Source organism: Phlebotomus argentipes, unplaced genomic scaffold, assembly GCF_947086385.1.
Source record: "Phlebotomus argentipes unplaced genomic scaffold, Phlebotomus argentipes genome assembly contig_2, whole genome shotgun sequence".
Classification (NCBI taxonomy): domain Eukaryota; kingdom Metazoa; phylum Arthropoda; class Insecta; order Diptera; family Psychodidae; genus Phlebotomus; species Phlebotomus argentipes.
The window spans coordinates 3,350,145-3,367,705 of NW_026776162.1; the positions used below are offsets into that span (position 1 = coordinate 3,350,145).

General features: G+C 46.7%; 3 protein-coding genes and 1 non-coding gene across 4 annotated transcripts; 3 read left to right on the plus strand and 1 right to left on the minus strand.

The window, feature by feature from the left end:
- On the minus strand, positions 1–5,673 carry LOC132262864 (jmjC domain-containing histone demethylation protein 1). The gene is made up of 5 exons (XM_059762313.1): positions 5,470–5,673; positions 3,984–4,144; positions 2,798–3,919; positions 2,209–2,746; positions 1–2,150 (listed from the first exon to the last, which is right to left on the minus strand). The coding sequence occupies exons 1-5, from the start codon at positions 5,521–5,523 to the stop codon at positions 831–833; spliced, it is 3,195 nt and encodes a 1,064-aa protein (XP_059618296.1). The 5' UTR covers positions 5,524–5,673; the 3' UTR covers positions 1–830.
- LOC132265484 (5S ribosomal RNA) lies at positions 4,269–4,387 on the plus strand. Its single transcript, XR_009468588.1, has one exon. It is a non-coding gene; the product is annotated as a 5S ribosomal RNA (ribosomal RNA).
- Positions 5,626–14,528, plus strand: LOC132264890 (protocadherin-16). The gene is made up of 6 exons (XM_059765224.1): positions 5,626–5,795; positions 6,494–6,650; positions 11,131–11,469; positions 11,902–13,298; positions 13,742–14,016; positions 14,076–14,528. The coding sequence occupies exons 1-6, from the start codon at positions 5,626–5,628 to the stop codon at positions 14,309–14,311; spliced, it is 2,574 nt and encodes an 857-aa protein (XP_059621207.1). The 3' UTR covers positions 14,312–14,528.
- Positions 14,529–14,622: 94 nt separating this feature from the next.
- On the plus strand, positions 14,623–16,118 carry LOC132264618 (ELMO domain-containing protein 2). The gene is made up of 2 exons (XM_059764872.1): positions 14,623–14,737; positions 14,811–16,118. The coding sequence occupies exon 2, from the start codon at positions 14,928–14,930 to the stop codon at positions 15,876–15,878; it is 951 nt and encodes a 316-aa protein (XP_059620855.1). The 5' UTR covers positions 14,623–14,737; positions 14,811–14,927; the 3' UTR covers positions 15,879–16,118.
- Positions 16,119–17,561: the final 1,443 nt, after the last annotated feature.

The window sequence follows — 17,561 nt, forward strand, 5'->3', positions numbered from 1 at the left end:
AATCGTAAAATACTCTTATCATTCAACTGAAGGACAAAAATTGAATGACGACGAAGTAAATTGCAAATCAGTGCCTTTTGCTAGAATGTCTACACATAAAATGATTTTCTCTTGTATAATTCCTACTACGATTTCTCATAAAATCTTTTATCTATGCTGCACTATATATCTTTGGTTTTATCTTCGCATTAAAATTTTATTTAAAGACTTAAATCTTGCTTCACTCTCTATGCCTATAAATTACAATTACACTTTTAATCTTTTCGCTTATATGCGCTTCTCTATGGTATAGAATTTGCGGATCTAGAAACTACTGATAAACCTTATCATTGCTCCCTTTCGCACCCCAACACAGATACAGACACGCGGCGGAATTAATGGGCACTGCAAATGTTTTATTGTTATACTTTATGCTTAATTCGTGTGACTACTGAAACATCTCTTCCTCGTATAATCTGACTTTGTGACCCTTTGGCGACAATGCCAAATGTCAGGAGGGACAAAAAGCTAAAATCCTTCATAATCTAAACGCTAAATCTGACAGTCCTGTGATGAAATTCACAGACGCACAATCTTATTTTCCCTTATTTTACACAATACAATCGGTTCAGTGCAATGTGAGGTTGTTTTTTTTTATAAGTTTATTAACTGACACATAATCAGCCTTTCCAACTTTTCAATCAAGCCCACAATTCCACTGAACCTCCTCCAAAGCCTTGCCTTATCGCTTACTCTTGATTTCAAACTTAAGTGTTAATATTATCCTTAAAATACCTGTCTTAAATGCAAATTGATTGATTCAGGAGGTAAAATGAATATACCTACACAATCTATGCGACACTTTTTCGCTTATCGACCAATTTAACGTCCTGCACATGGAGATTGTGCTTCGACTTGGCTGCAAACTTGATCACAGCTTGGGTGGGCACTTGGGGCACATGCCTCAGGTCGAGACGCGTCAGCGCCTCACATTTCTCCAAATAATCCAGCGAGAGATCCGTCACGAGCTTGCAACTGCTCACGTTGAGCTCCACCAGTGTGTTTATGGCACTCGTCGACGTGCCGATCTGAAAGATTCCCGCATCCGTGATTCGCTGGCACGACGAAATGTCCAGGGTGAGGAGTGAGGGCAGTCCCTGGGTGATGTAGCGCAGCGCCACGTCTGAGATCTCCGTGCCGGCCAGCTTCAGTGTCTTCAGATTCCGCAGTCGAGACTTGGAGTCCGTCAATCCCGGCCGCGAATCCTTGGGCGGCGACAGAATCTCCCTGATGGCGGAATCATTGAGGCCCCGCACGAAGCTGAGATCGAGAATTTGCAGCGGTGGACAGAGACAAGTGTGCAGGCCAACAACCGCTTGGATTGGCGTGCCCTGAAGACTGATGTTCTTCAGTCCCGGAATCCGAGCAATCACCCACGTGAGCTGCCTCTTCGCCAAGCTCGTCCAGTCGAGGATCAAGTGCTCAGGCTGTCGCCTCACGATTGCCGTCAGAAGACTGGCAGACAATTTGTACTGAGCGCAGTTCATTCGACGCCACAGCGACGGATCCACCGACACTGTGGACCAAATCTTGCACACCAGCGAGCACGTGATCAGCGCCTCGGGCGCCAGATATCTGAATATGGCCAGCAAGCATGTGGGATCCAGCGCATAGTGTCCCGTCGGCGAGGGAGTCGTTCCTCCCGCCTGCGCCGGCCTCACCACGTACACAGGCTTCTTCAGCACCTTCGTGGACGAGCTGATGATCTGATGCGCCAACTGCGTCCTCAGCGAGGACTTCTTTCTGGGCACGCTGTGCTCCACCGTCTCCACAGACTCATGCATGCTGCTGCACATGCTCTGGCCATCGTCGCTCTTCCTCCGCTTCACAATACTCCCGCCACTCAAGTGATCCTGCGTCGGCGAATTGAGATCGTGCTCCTGCTTTATCTCAAACTTTATCGGCGTATTGGAGCTGTTCGACGGACTGATCACTCCCAACTTCCTGATTGTAGACTTGCCAGGTGTTTCAGAATCTGATCCACTAGACATCCCACCAAAATCCCCGTGAGTTTCCAGCGATGGCTTGTGATCCACAGCCGATGAGGCGTCACTGCTGATGGACATTCGACGAATCTCCGATGACTTCTGACGAGCACGGAAGTGACGTGGCTGCAAAAGTCACAGATTCTTAGCATTTTGACACCCACTAAATCATCCACCAACTCACCTTGTAATCCGTGTTCTTGCCGGATTTGCAGCAAATCGGACACTCCCAGCTGTTGGGCAGATCCTCATTCACAATTCCACTGATGTTGGGCGCGTGCCGCTGAACACAGTCCGGATGCGTGATCTCGTAGCACACTGAGCACTCCATCAGCGACGATGGGCCCTCCAGGGAGGCCTGGAGCTTCGCTTGTGGTGCCACCGGCGTCTGACGCCATCCGTCGAGGTGGCAGTAAATACACTGCGCCGTGACGGGGAGCATCGGCTGCAGACACTGCCTCATCATGCACGTCTGCTTGGCGCGTCCTGGTCCCCCAAACTTCACCATGTCCAGACAGAAGCTGCACTCCCCACAGTCCGATCTCTGACACGCCTCGCAGGCCTTGCAGCGCGTCCGGCGTCGTCTCGGGCCGCCGGAGTTGTTCTGATTCGGCTGGGAGCGCTGCTGAACGCCCTGAGGGAAGGACTGCTTCTTGTACGGTCCTCGCGGGCCAGCGCGATTGGCCGCGGCGCTCGGCGGGAGGAAATCACCATGCTGATGGCTGGTGCTGGTGGAATTATCGCTGCTGTCCACACCGAGATCATACGAGGACATCGTGGCGGAGTCCGCAGTGCTCGGTTCTGCCCTCAACACTGGACGTCCTGTGATGGCGAGCTCAGGACTGTCTTTGCAGTGTCTCTCCACCAGCGTTCTCACATCCTTGATCAGCGCCACAGGATCCTTTATCAAGTCCGGCACGTTCTTCTTGTTCGGTGGCAAGTCATAGAGGTACATGACAATTTCCTTCAGCCCAAACAACTCGTAGTGCGTGAGGTGGATGTGCACTCTGCCGGTCAGCTCCTCCACACGATCGGACTCACCGTCGAAGTGAGAGCGTCCCAGCAAAGTGTACACGTACTTGGCCAGGACATACCACAGCATCTCAGTGAAGAAGGGATAGCGGAACTTCTGGGGAACCTTCGTCGAGTCCTCCACTTGGGCAATCTTCAGCTGCTTCACGATGCCGAAGGAATGGAGGAAGTTCCCGCCGAAGACCAGAGAATCTGTGGGCGTGTAGACAGCGTGAATCCACCCGGTGGGGATGAAGAATGTGTTTCCCGCCGTCAAATACACTCTGGCACATTTCTCCACTGTGTCCCCAAAGAAGATGTCCGACTGCTTGCCGGACAGCACCCACTTCTCGTACAGCGCGAGGTTCTTCTCTGTCGGCGGAATCAGCCAGAAGACCTTGCTGCCCTTCAGTATGTGATACCACACCGAAGTGCCGCCAAAGTCCACGTGAAAGTCCGTGTAGCAGTTCTTCACGGACATGAGACAGTACTTCTGCACCTTCGGGTACATCATGTCATTGAGGGAATTTGTGCCCTCCACCTGCGCCTCCTTCAGCTGCTTCGGCCACACCACATCCACCCAGTCGATCTGCCTCACGAGCTCCGGACTCTGGATGTAATTGTCCAACTTCGTGTGCGAAAACTCTAGCGAGATGACATTCAGCAGGCGCGTCTTCTCCGAATCCTCATAGTACTGTTGCCACTCCTTCATTGTCATCTCCAGATTCTTCTGCGTGTTCACATCCATCACGTCCAGCACTCGCTTGCTGCCCACGCACATCCTCACGTCGTTGATGCTGAAGAAGCACGATGGCACGCGCAGTCCCAGTCCTGTCTTCTCCTTGAACAGGAGCGGAATGTTGAAGCCGTACTGCTGCAAGTGTCTACAGGAGAGAGAATTCAAGTCAGTCGAAGGAGGAGTGGAAAACACCAAAACCTCTCACTCACGCAACAGTCAAGTCCGATCCCTGCATCTCACGCACCATTCCGGCCTGCGCAAAGCGTGGCGACTCCAGCTTCTCGGCAACACTAAATCCACGTCCACCCTCGTACTCATCGTCAGCCAGAGCCCATTCCTCCGAGTACAGCTTTCTCTGTTTCCTCTCGCGCTGCAACACAAACAACACATATAGAGAATTGTTTAGGGAAAACCATAGTGAAAAGTGAAATTCTTGCAAGGTAAAACAGCTGCTCAGCAACAGCAAATCGTTCGCCAATTGGGGTATCACACTTGCCAACAGTCATACCATGCTTAAAGCACCGGTTCTCGTTCGATCACCGAAGTTAAAAGGCATCGGGCGCGGTTAGTACTTGGATGGGGGACCGCTTGGGAACACCGCGTGCCGTTGGCTTTATTTTATGGCCAAATTGAGTGAAATTTGAATCAAGGAACCGACAAAGATGAGTGTTTTTAAGGAAAACCCCACCAGGATAAGGCAAATAATCGGGATTTGTAAGTGAGATGGGCTTTGAAGATCAATTTTTAAGGGTTAAATTGGCAAAAAGTCGGTTTTATCGAAAAATCAATATCTTCAGTGGATTACCTATTGATAATTTTGAATTTTGAGGATTTTCCGTGGAAACTCATTTCAAAGATCAAAGTGAAATATACTTTTCTCTGTGTGAATATCCCACAAAAGGAGATTGTTTAAAGTCCTTAAGCTTCAAAAGCAATCACTTGCACTAGCTGTGACTTGTTGATAGAGCCCTCTCTGTCTCACTGGGAAGCAAAACGCTCTCTTCCGTCTCTCCCCGTCCCACTCGGCAATTTCCTTACTCAGGAAGTGTGTCGGGCTTGAGCGCGCCCCTCTCGGAATTTATGCAAATCCTCATTAGCTGCAGTCGCCCAAGGATGCACTTGCCCGAAGGAGGAGTCTCCGTCTCCCTCACTCCCGCGGGCTCTTCGCGGACGCTCTCGCTGGGGGAGATTTCCAGATAATTTGCTGAGGATCAATTAGCAAATCCGGGAGCTGCCTGTGCCAGAGCGAGAACGCCGGGGATGCGCTTGGTGCGAGCGAGAGCACACGAGAGCCCGCATTGTTCTCTCACCCTGAGTCAGCGAGAGAGTTCTGAGTGAGCGCGACAGAAGAGTGCCGGACGCCGTGCGCGCGAGCGAGACGACCGGATGTCACTTGACGCAAGTGTGGGGCGAATCTCGAGCGGGGCCACCTCGGTTTTCAGATTCACCTCGACTGCTGCGGCGGGCAGTAATTTCCATGCAGACGCCGCAGAGGCACGTCCTCTGCGCCAAATTGGCCCGTCGATGCCCCGAACGGGGGCCCGCCGCGCCACCAGCGCGTACGCCAATGCGTGGCCCCACCCGAGACGCCGCGGCGACCAGAGATTGGCGAATGACAAAAGAGTGCACTTGCTCCCGTACATTATGGCGTCGACGAGAATTCCATTGTACACACACCAAAAATTCACAACTCACCAACTGTCTCCGGTTGTGGTGGCTTCGTGTGGGCGACACGGTGGAGTCCGACATCGCCACAGCAGCAATTTCGCACAAATCCACCGACTACGGCACCGCGGGCGACTCTTTCACGCCGATTTTAGCACGTTTGAGGAGGAGACCCGGGCAGCTGCGATGTTTCTGGGAAACAGCTCCACACCAGCAATAAACACGTCCTCTCGCAGCAATGGCTACGCCATTAATAAAAAAAAGAAGCGAACGGCGGCGCCGAGTGGCCGCGAAGAGGCCAACTGTGCTACGCCGGACGGACCCGGAGCCACACGAAGTGGCGGAATGTGCCTTAGGTGAAGCGAATAGGCTCTTACTGAGCGTCTTCGCTAAGCCATCTTGCGGAGAATGGCGACATGATGTCTGAGGCATTTAGAAAAATTTCCCGCTCTGCACTCATAAAAAGCATGCTGAATTTTCTATCAGGATTCGAACTCTATTGAATTAGAGCCATTTTCTAACATATGTACAAAACAACGAAAGAACAAATAGAAAAATACTTTTGATACAAGATAAAAGGGTAGGTAAAAATGGTAAAATATTGTTGTTGATATTTGATGATAAAAAGGTACAAAACAAGAGCATTTAGAGATCAGCATGGTTAATAAAACACTTAATGATAGCTAATAACGATTGAGAAAACACGATCAGATATGAAGTAAAAAACCTTAAAACCGGACTAAAGCTTCCTTGTTTCCAAATTGCGCTCAGCGATAATTTAATTGAATACACGATAAAGATCTTTTTCACAAGAAAGAAAGATAAGTATGTTGTTAAGTCATTCGTGGATGATGACAAACTTGTGGGGAGTCTTTTGAGACGCTGCACGAGGAAGAGGAGCGCAGCCCAATAAATAGTTTGGTGGCTTCGCGGCCGAGATCTTTTGGATTGGAGTGACTGCGGCTGCAAGAGAGTGAGAGTTCCGCTTCGCTGCCTTCCGACTCCCACTTTGGCGGCGCTTCCGGCTCGAGTGCCTCTCCTTTGGTGCTCGCAGCCAAGTCAGTCTGAGTCGGATCGCTTCGAGTGACGGTTGGAGTGTTGTTTTGACTTGCCCGGTTCCCTCGCCACCTCAAGTGTACTTCCTGCCAGCGCCTCGCGTTCGCCGTGCACCTCAGAATGCAGTGGAGGGTGAATTCATTGGTTCTGTTTCAGTGAGAGAGAGACTCCGGAGTTTGTGCAAGAATTTCCACAGCGCCGAAGAGCGCACCTCAAATGTGAAATAGCAGTACTCAAAGTGGATTAATTCGATTCGAAACTTGAGAATTTATGTGAAGTGCGTCTCAGCGACACCCACACTTTTCGGGTGACTGAGGAGAGCCGCCGAAAGGGGGATTTTTCAGCACCTCGCCGCTCTGGGTCAGAGAAGAGGCCCAATTAGGCGCCGCTCAATAGGTAATTTGAGCCATTATCGCTAATGAAAAGAGAATCCGAAAGACAGCCGCGGAATTTGCCGCTAATAAGGAGGGAAGAAATATTTTTTTGAGAAATTGTATCGCACGCTTTCATTGTAAGGGAACAATTAAAAAACTTTCATTCAACACAGTCAGCTTTAGACAATAATTTATTTGGTCATTATTGTTTTCTTCTTGCAAACATCAAATATCACTCACTTTGTGATGTTATGAAGGGAGTCTCTTGGCGTCATATTGCAGACTTTTTTTTTTACAATTTTCCAACCACCGAGACACAAAAGTGTTAAATGACGCTGAAACGACTTTCAGTGCCATCAGAGAGACATATTAATTAAGGCAGACACAGAAAATGCGTATAATGCTTATTTGATTAATGAGAAATCCCTTTATTTGTATTCTTTTTGTGGTAAATTTGGCGGAAAATCATTGGCAGCGCCGCGAGTGAAAAGCCATTGAGATGCGCCGTATAATTAAAAATGAAAATCTCGTGGCAGTTTATAAACAAAAGCCTCGCTCTTTAGCTCAATTCCAAGAAGTAGAGTGCAAAATGTGAATTTTACAGCACTTATCATCGCCCTTCAATGGAAGAGCAGTAAATATTTTGATGATAACAAGGAAAGTTTGAAATATGAGTTTACTTAAAGAGGGTAAAATGAAAGAAATACTGTGATACTTGGAATCTTACTTCCCATTGTTTTGGTTTCTTGCAGATCTTCTTCGCGGGAATTCTTCAGCTTCAAGCCAGACTTCAGCTGTGACTCAACACGTGACTTATGGTGACTTAAAGAAGGGATTATTAATGAGGATACCTGAGTCACATCGCAAATTGTACATATACGACAGAAAATGATGCTGATTAATACACTTCCGGAGCTTTTGATTCTTCTGTCGCTCGCAATTGCCGCTCAAGGTGAGTGTCATCATCCAGCCAGAGCGATGAAATGATATGTTAGGAAAAACACACGACGCATGGAAAAGAGCACGATGGAGCCCCATCAAATGCAGACCGTGGAAAAATTTCTTTTCAGTGTCACAAATGGCAAAATAGCAATTCTTTGGCGATTGACGGGAAGACGAGAGAGTTTAAGATGAGGTATTAGCAAAATGCGTAGCGCGAGAACAATGGGGGAAATGATGCAAAATTAGAAAACTCATGAATTTTTGACTTTTTATGTGTGAAACACCAATAAAAATTGACTTGAAATGTGAGTCTCTGAATGAGCTCATCGAGAGACCACACAGGATTTACGCCTCACAGAACCATCCAAAAAATTCGACTCACAAGACAGACGAACCTTCCGCATCGCTCCCACCAATTTTTTCACCATCTGCGCGTCGCTCGCGGAGCGCAAGAACAAATGACCTGATGAGGTAATTAAATGATTAGAATTCCCACTCACTCTCGTTCTCGTTGAAAGTGAAGAATTGTGAATGGCATTCTTTTGGGCGAAAGACTTTTCCCACGCTCAGATTCGCACTGGCTCTGGACAATCCAATTAAAAAGTTCAAGTGCCTTCTTTTTTGGCAAAAGAAGAACAATTCGGCTTTCTAAACATTCCCTCTTCCTATTCATCTTCTGTTTGTATTTGGATGACGTATCATTAAGTCTTGCCATGACGAGGAAGACATTGTCAATGAAGGTGCGCAATTTATGTAGAGGAAACACCATGCGAAGTTGCTGGAAAACAGTAATTTGCTCTAATGAAGTTTATGTTATAAAATTACGCGTCAAGAGATGATGCTCAATATGCTGTAAAATCTAGACAAGAAATTGAATATTGCACTTATTTGAGTTCATGCTCAGGATGCAATTATGCACCATTAACAGTCTCACAGGGGAGAAAGCAAATTTTCATAAAATCATTACTCAGACTCAAGAGTTTCTACATTAAATTTACGCTGAGAAGACTCTTTTCAAGCTTTAATTTTCCTTATAATTCAGTTTGTTTCATTGAAAACAGGAGAATAGAAATAGTTTATCTACAAAAGAAAATCAACAAATCCACTCTGGATTGCTGACAATTTAATGGTAGCATATTGAAGGCGCTCCAAAAGAGATTTACACATTGCAAGCGTATTCCGTGGCATGTTCTGCCAGTGATCCAGGAAAAGACACACACCTGCCGCGCTCTCCAGGCTTCCGTGAGCATTCTAAATGCCAGAATAGTGGTTCCTGTTGAATGCCCACCGAAAAGCTCGACAGTGTCACCTCTCCAGATGAGGTGACACGGGCACAATCCGGAGGGCGAGAGCCTCTTCAATGGGTGCCATCGAGTGGGGTCATCCACCGGCAGAACCATTAGATATGTCGCATGTCTCTCTCCCTCTCACCAAAGGGGGTTGATTTCTCTGTGTCACTGTTGATTGTGCGATAAAAAACGGAAATGTATTTCCAAAAGTGTCTCAATCGCCGTGAATTGCACCACATTTCCCCCATGATTTTTTCCACAACTATTTGTGGAACAATTATAGCGGCGATATAGTGAATGTGTGTAATGTTGGTAAATAATAATCGTGAGTGAGGGAAAGCCGACTCGTCAATTATTGATATCTGGCGGAGACATAATTGATGACATGGCGATAAGCCTGAATGCTAAGTTTAATGCAACTCTCTAGACTATTTTATAGGCTATATTCAATGGAAAAGTTACCCCTAAAAAATTGGAAAGCCTTCTTTGAAGAAGGATTGCCTTAAATATTCCTCTTCCGCCACTTAAGAATCCCTTACAAATGCATTCAGCATATGTGTAGATGTTGCGGAAGTGATTCTAGCGGAGAACCCCGTGTCCCTTCCTGTGCTGGATAGCTTCCTCGGAACGAGGGGAGTCGTTTTACATTTGATTTCCATGCCAACACACTCCCCTTCTCGCGTGTGAATTGTAATGGAACTGGAGACTCTTTTTTGCCGTTTCGCTGTTTATTGGAAAATAAAAACACGGCGGTGGCTTTTTCCTCTCGCCTCATTGTGGTAGGTGAGCAATTGGCCAGAAAAGACAATGTCCAATACTGGACAGATTTATTGGCACTTGCCGGTCGGACAGCCATTGGGGCGGAAAGTGTGATTATTCGGGAAGAGTTAGTCCCGCGTTCGCTATATATTTGCTATTCATTGACTCGTTCAATCATCACATAATACGGGATTTGCTCTCTTTTCTTCACCTCTCTTGTAATTCCGCCAATTCACACCCGGCAGAGCTTTATTGAATTCAAATCCGACGCAATGATCAGATTTGAGCATGAAACGTGATCTAATATTCCTTGATCGGTGAAAATAATAATAGATATATGGCGAAAAGGGTTCAAATCATTGACACGTTGTTATATGGTTTTGGAAGAAAAAAAGAGCCCAAATGAGGGCCTCATTGGATTTCTCTTTATGACTATTTCGTTTTCTTCAACAATTGACCGCACAGGTTGTTATTATTCTGGTGGAAAGTCTTTTGTCGCGGTTGCGATATTTTTTCCTTTCATCACGAAACGCATACGATTTTTTTCGGAAATTGCACAACACTTAATTGGCATCTAATTATTTATTATTTATATATTGCCATTCTCCTCCTCTGCATCTTCTGATGTGTATTGAACTCTAATTGACTCCAAATGGGATTCCCTGTTATTGTCTCGCCTGAGCCACTCTTCTGCACACCGTAATGCCAAAGCCCCCTTGTTTCCGGATGGCGCAGCCATGAGATGCGTGCAATGTCGCCAAGTTGCAGCGTTATGCAATGCCGGATGATATGCAAATACGCATAATATCGCAAGTAATGCCGATCAGTGCGCATCGTGATTGAGCATTTGGGTTAAAAGTGCGTCATCACGGTCGGATTTGGATCACTCGAGCCCAAAAATTACACTAGAGCGTGACGATATCGTCGACTGGCTTCTAATATGCTGGAAGAACATATACACACCTTGGAGGAAAAATTGTGGCAAATGATTTGCCGCCATCGTCTGTGACCAGAGTTGTTAAAGTGCATGTAAGGAAACTCTAGAAGCGCCATAAATGATTCGATTGATTTGTGGAATGTGGGAGAAAGGTAAATTCCTGAAGAGAGTTTTTGATTTGCATAGGAAAATCCCATGAAAAGGATTTTTAAAGAGTCAACAAACCCATCTTCAATCTTCAAATCTTCGAACGTCTCAACTCTGCACCCCTGGAAAATTTCTCGTTACAACGAGTTGAGCCAAATTAACTGTTGCCTCCACTTTGTGGTGTCAGCACAATGCAACTGATGGCGAATTTCTCTCGGCACTTTCAGGTCAGCCGGCGCTCCTGGACTCGCGCTGCTACTTGGACGGCGGCGGATCAGCCGAGAGCTTCCTGGCCAGCGAAGACGTGGCCGTGGGCGCCGTGATCGGCAAGTTGCGCATCAACGGCGATCCCAGTCCGGAGCATGGTGACATCAAATTGTCTCTCCGTGAGCGCGATTCGCCGGTGGCGATCGCTCCCGGCTCCAAGGACATCGTGCTGGTGACACCGCTGGACAAGGAGGGTGTCCGAGGTCCATCATCGGTGTACGTAAATGTGATTTGCGACCGTAGACACAGCAACGATCCGGTGAGTTTGGCTCACTTCTTGAGGCCGCAATTTCCAACGGTTGGCGCGCTGATTTATTTGGTAAAATGAAAAGAATTCATGCTTGAGGTGCGTTCGAATTCGTTTTAGTTTTGAAAGATTGCCAGATTCATACTGACGATATATAGCTTTGCAAAGCATTTTTTCACCTTTACTATTGCAGATGGTTACGGTATTTGTTTATCCGCGTCTGCTGGGGAGCGCATTATGAAATTTTTGCCGACTTTTTTTCTGTATATCGCACACATTCGATGCCATTACACTTTTTTGTGGACTTTCACTTATTTTTTCGGGGTGATTTTGATCTGCATTCGTTACCGTGATCTGTTTTTTTTTCTTTGCTTTGCACGTCAACATCTTGTATACACTTATTATTGGATTAATGCGTGTAATTTTTGTTGTACTTAATAACAGAGTTTCGTCATTCCGGTGAACATTCGAGTGACGGATGTGAATGACAACGCGCCTCAGTGGGTCGGGGCGCCCTACTCCCTCACCCTGTCGGAAGTCACGGTCCCGGGAACGAGGATTCTCCAAGGCGCCAGAGCAATGGACCTGGACCAGCAGGGCCCGTTCTCAACGGTGGAATACTCAGTGCTGCCTGGACCACACTCAGATGTCGTGTCCTTTGTCAGTCCTCTGGAAGGCACCTTGATCCTGCGGAAACCTCTGGACTACGAGACACTGAAGAACTTCACAGTGAAGCTGCGCGCTCAGGATCAAGGCACACCTCCTAAATTCTCAGACACAACTCTGAGAGTCACAATCACGGATGCCGATGATCAGAATCCCAAGTTCCTCAAGGAGTCCTACAGGGGCGATCTGCCAGTCGATGGAAAGACCGGAGAACTGCAAATTCAGCCTGAGCCTATAAAGGCATTGGATCAGGATGAGGGCCTTCGAGCCACTCTTCAGTACTCAATTGCTCCTTCTCCAGAGTCGAGATACTTCTCAATTAATGCCAGAACTGGTGTGATCTCCTTGACCACACCACTAAATCCAATAGACGTGGCTCAGACAGTTACATTGGTCATTAAAGCTACTCAGCTCGACAATCCCGATCGGTACGCTTTAACGACTCTCGTTCTATCTCGACGAGACTCCAAGCAAAGTGGCGCACAGCTCGCATTCCTCCAGCCTCGCTATCATGCTCGCGCTAGAGAGGATTTGGGCGCAGGGAGTCGCATCCTCGTGCTCACGACAAATCGTCCTGGACGCACTCTTCGCTACCAGATCCTAGACAAGACGCAGGCGATGATCTTCTCGGTCTCCAACATGGGAGAAGTGTTGCTGCAGAAGTCGCTGGACTATGAGAATGCCACTCGCCACACCTTCGACGTGAGAGTGACGGATGGCGTGAGCAATGCCACGGCCCAGGTGACAGTGGAGGTGATTGACGTGAATGACTGGGAGCCGAGATTCCGCGAATCTCACTATGAGTTCGTTGTCCCCAAAGCGATGCTCACCGCTGAACCTGTGGCACTGGGCAAGCTCGAAGCGGCCGACGGAGACCGAAACGACAGGATTGTGCTGGACCTTAAGGGATCCCTGGCGGATCTCTTCAGCATTGACTCCAGGGGCGTTCTCTGGCTGCGCCGCGAGAAGCCCAACGTGACGATGGTGAATCTCATTGCAACGGCCACGGACAACGGCCAGCCGCCCAAGAGCACCTCAGTTCCCGTGTCAGTGAGGATGGAGGGCCTGGCGCTGGCCCAATCCACTTGGGCTCCAGGAGTGCTGGGCGCCTTTGGCGTGGTGCTGTCACTCTTCATTCTCGCTACCATCGGACTCTCCATTTACATTTACAAAAGGTGAGGTGAAAGTTTCTTTCCACTGGCTAAATCCATTATTCAATTCAGAGTCACACTGAAGTCTCTTCAAGTTAAAGAGTCTCTATGGTAATTCACTTGGATGATTCCTTGGTCAGAAGACAATCTAGACGGGAAGTCCATTGAATTTGAGAGAACGCGTTTTTACTTTTTTGACAAATAACGAGAGTCTTTCTCCAAAAAAAATGCTGTTGTTGATTATCTTAATTGGGAATAACAAATAGTGAGTAATAATACAATTTATAGTACCGAAAAATCTCATATGAATCAATTGGCACTGTTGCACAACTACAGGAAATTAAGGTGAAATAACTGAACGCAAATGCATAAATTGTTGTTTAAATTTGCCACATTCCGTGAGTGAAAAGCGTAAGAAATCTCTTCAATTTTATTATTAATTATACTGATGAATTGAATCATTTCAGCAAAAATCCCAAAACTGCCAACAGAATCCACAGTCAGGCCAACAGCACAACCTCTGCATCGAATCTCGTGAACAACGAGAAGAAGTCAGGAGTTGCGGCTGGTCTTCAGTTGGCTGGAGGCAATATGACACTGGGAAACCCGATTAGAGGCGGTCACGGAGGATCGGGAAGCAGTCTCAGTGTTGGGGCATCCACAATATTGGCTGCCAGCCTCGAGAGAGAGGCTCAAAGAGAGCGGGAGCGAGAGCGTGACAACTACACAGCGACTGTTAGAAGTGAGTAACAATCAATTTGGAGCCTAGCTTCCACACTTACCCTCTTTCTCATGTTACAGGCATAATCTCGAGAGCTTCAGCTGCGAGAAATGGCCTTTACGATGGCGATATTGAGAGGGATTCCATCTCAAATCCCGACATCGCGCGAACAACCTGGGGCGAATCGGCGTCGAATAACAATTTGGCGAGGAAGAAATTGAGTTGGAGTGGAAATGGTGACGCCGGCAAGAACGAAATAGGTTCCTTAGACAATATCGGTGGTTCCACGGAGAACAACCTGACTGTCTACTTCTGATACTTTCCATCTGCTCAAGCATTTACTTGTGATTCCAACGAACTCATACAACAAATCGAGATTGTCGCCAAAGGTGTGCTTTTCCAAACAATTTACACGTTGTACCAGTATTTTTAAGTGTAAACTCATTAGATTGATAGACTTAAATTAGATTTAGAGCAATTGCTATGTATATTATTTGTAAAAAAAAAACTCGAAATGAATACTTTTAGAGTAACGGACGGTAGCACGTGTTTCTGTTTGAGTATTTGAATTGTCCCAAGTTGTCCCAAAGAGCGAATACCCGGCCATATTTCGCCACGTCAAACTGTCAGTGCGGAAAACGCTGAGTGTCGCAAGAAGTGTTTACTTTCTGTGTTTTGTTCTGAAATACCTCAATTAATTCCTCGAAAATTGTGATAAAGTGCTCAATTAAGTGTCGAAGTGGTAAGTTAATAGATGAGAGTCGAGATGGACTTCAGAGTTGATAAATATTGCATATTTTCCGCATGATTTCCAGCCGTAACCTAAATCCGGAGTCGTTGCCATGGATTTCTCCAGTAAATAACACATCTCCCTGGACATCAAGTCTCCCAAAACATTGATTTAGCGTCAGAGGACTGGATTCTCTAGTGCAATGCATTTTAAAATCTTCACAAATGTGATAACTCTGGTGTACTTCTACGTGAGACCTCTCGTCAAGTGGTTCCTGCACAAGTTCACGAAGCTCTGTGAATTGCAGAGGATTTGCTATGGCGAGCCCACAGGGGCTCCGCGTGCTAAGAGCGTGGAGCGCTGTCTGGAGCTCTCTCGGAACAAGCAAATTGTGGAAATGATGAAGGTTCTCAATGAAATTGTCGAGACGGAGCTCACTGACGAGGACTTCTTCGCCGATGTGACCGATCGCGCCTTGGCAACGGTGTTGAGGGTGAAGAAAATCAAACCCAGGGTGCATCCTGACTTCCCGGCAGCCTTTGAGATGTGTGTGGAGCAGATTTGGGGCTACAGAAGGCTGTATCACGAGGTGGAGCGTCTCCGGAAGACACCTTATGACTGTGACAATCTCCAGCACGAGGCGAAGCTGAACGAGCTGTGGCAGCTGCTGATGCCAGAAGTGGAGCTGGAAGCGAGGGTGACGAAGCAGTGGCAAGACATTGGCTTCCAGGGCGATGATCCCAAGACAGACTTCCGCGGAATGGGAATGCTGTCTCTCGAAAATCTGCTCTTCTTCGCCAGAGAATACCACGGAGCCGCTCAGCACGTCCTCTCGCACTCGCACCATCCCAAGCATGGCTACACCTTCGCCGTTGTGGGGATAAATCTCACCTCGATGGCGTACAATCTGCTGAAGAGCGGAGCAGCGAAGACGCACGTGTACAATGCCGTTTACTCCACGCCCAGCATCAATACATTCCACCACCTGTACTGCTATCTGTTTTACGAATTCGACCGATACTGGATGGAGTGCAAGCCCAAGAACATCATGGAGTTTTCGCACATTCAGGAGAAATTCGAGGCAAACGTTCTCAGGGAGTTGTCCAACAATAGTACAATCTTTAGGATCAACCTTTCCATTGACAATATCTGAGAGAACTCCGATACACGATCTGCGAAGGTATGTCTGCTCATTGTGCTTCAATAAAGATGTAATTTATTCAGGAGAATATTATTTATAAGCATACTTATGTGGAACATGGAATTTAATTCAGCTCATTTCGCAATTAATTAATAAGCTCATTACTATTTTGATGACAGAATACTGAGAACGTCAAAATTTTAATTGATCTTTAATTCCGACTACTATGATTAAAATTGAGTTGGAAGACAGAACTGATAGATAATCAGAGTTGGAATGATTCATTTATATTGGATGTATTGGATATATTGGCAATCAATGGCTCTTGTCATTCGATATCAGGATAATTGAGTGAAATTTCTCTATTTGAAATGGTAATTTACTGCATATATAGATACTTGTCGGTTTTGCTGGATTTCATTTCTCAATTCTGCAACTTCAGCTGAGAACATTTAGCATAAAAATGATAGAATAATATTCTCATGGGGAGGAAAGAATAACGAAATCATTGAGCTACTCAAGACACCTCATCATGGACACAGTGGCAGTGTTATAAACTGTGCTAAATGAGACAATTGGTGTCCCGCTGCCTTTAAAATTGCCAAGAGGGAAAATTACTTGATAAGTTGGTAAAAAGTTCAGCAAATGAAATTTTCCGGGTGAGAAAGTTTCGCACACCCACTGCACGTTACTTTTCACGAAGAACTTGCGCGCGGCAAGTTTGTGGACACTATACAATTGGGGGATGGGAGAAGGAATGCTTGAGGCCTCGAGAGTGTGTGAAGAGGTTCGCGGCAGAGAATAGATAAATTTTGTAATTTTATGCTTTTACAACTTTTGCAAGGGAGAAACGCCGCAGGCGATTCATTGTGCTGGCACTTTTCGGCCCCGGCAAAGGCACGGCGCGCGCGATGCCTTTTGGCATAAACATTGCTGCGAGATATTGTTTTCGCTTCTCTATCTTTGCACTTTTGTATTCATACAAATATTATTCTCAACACAAGAAGACACAACACAGGAGTGGGAGAAGAATCCGAATAAATTCGATTTGTGCGGAAAAGAATGAAAATAATACGGTATTGTGTGTGCAGGAGGCAAAAGGAGCCGAAAGAATGGAGAATGGAGCTGTGGGATAGAAAAATGTAGTTAAAAGGAAACTCTCGCTCGAGGTCTAATTTTTCCTCACTTCTCCGCTGCTTCCTTCCTCTTTTCTCTGGGCCCCCAGGAGAAGTGTAGAAGAATTGGACTCTCCACCCGTGCTGAAGGAGAGTTGCGGAGCCAAAATAAATTCCCGCCCACCCACCGTCAAAGTTTGTTGGGCATTTGCTACAATAAATAATAGCAAATTATTGTTTATGTTGCTGGGTTAATTTAATCTCGCATGTGGGGAGCTGAAATGCGTGCATGGACCAGAAATTCCCAACGATTTTTGCCACAGAAATCGACACTCAGCAATTCTGTGTCGAATTTCACGCCGAAAGCTTTTGCCAGACGCACCAGAAATCGATGGGGCGGAAAAGTGGAGGAGGATGTTAGGACTAAATCTCTAGGTGATTTTTTTTCACCCAACTTCCTGATCTACTCCAAACTCAGGCGATGGTAACATCTTCAATCTCTCAGTGTTCAATCACTTACCTTCAAGGGTATCCAAACACTCTTTGCAAACAACACCAAAAATCTTGCCTTTTTGCTGCC

What these genes read in the sequence shown, in the direction of transcription:
- LOC132262864 (XM_059762313.1), bottom strand. Translation starts at nt 5,523, where the DNA reads ATGTCGGACTCCACCGTGTCGCCCACACGAAGCCACCACAACCGGAGA. An exon ending in ACCACAACCGGAGACAGTTG is followed by an intron (nt 4,145 to 5,469) that starts GTGAGTTGTGAA and finishes TTTGTGTTGCAG; the next exon opens with CGCGAGAGGAAACAGAGAAA. An exon ending in GGATCGGACTTGACTGTTGC is followed by an intron (nt 3,920 to 3,983) that starts GTGAGTGAGAGG and finishes TCTCTCCTGTAG; the next exon opens with ACACTTGCAGCAGTACGGCT.
- LOC132264890 (XM_059765224.1), top strand. Translation starts at nt 5,626, where the DNA reads ATGTTTCTGGGAAACAGCTCCACACCAGCAATAAACACGTCCTCTCGC. An exon ending in AATTCATTGGTTCTGTTTCA is followed by an intron (nt 6,651 to 11,130) that starts GTGAGAGAGAGA and finishes TTGTGGTGTCAG; the next exon opens with CACAATGCAACTGATGGCGA. An exon ending in CTACACAGCGACTGTTAGAA is followed by an intron (nt 14,017 to 14,075) that starts GTGAGTAACAAT and finishes CTCATGTTACAG; the next exon opens with GCATAATCTCGAGAGCTTCA.
- LOC132264618 (XM_059764872.1), top strand. Translation starts at nt 14,928, where the DNA reads ATGCATTTTAAAATCTTCACAAATGTGATAACTCTGGTGTACTTCTAC.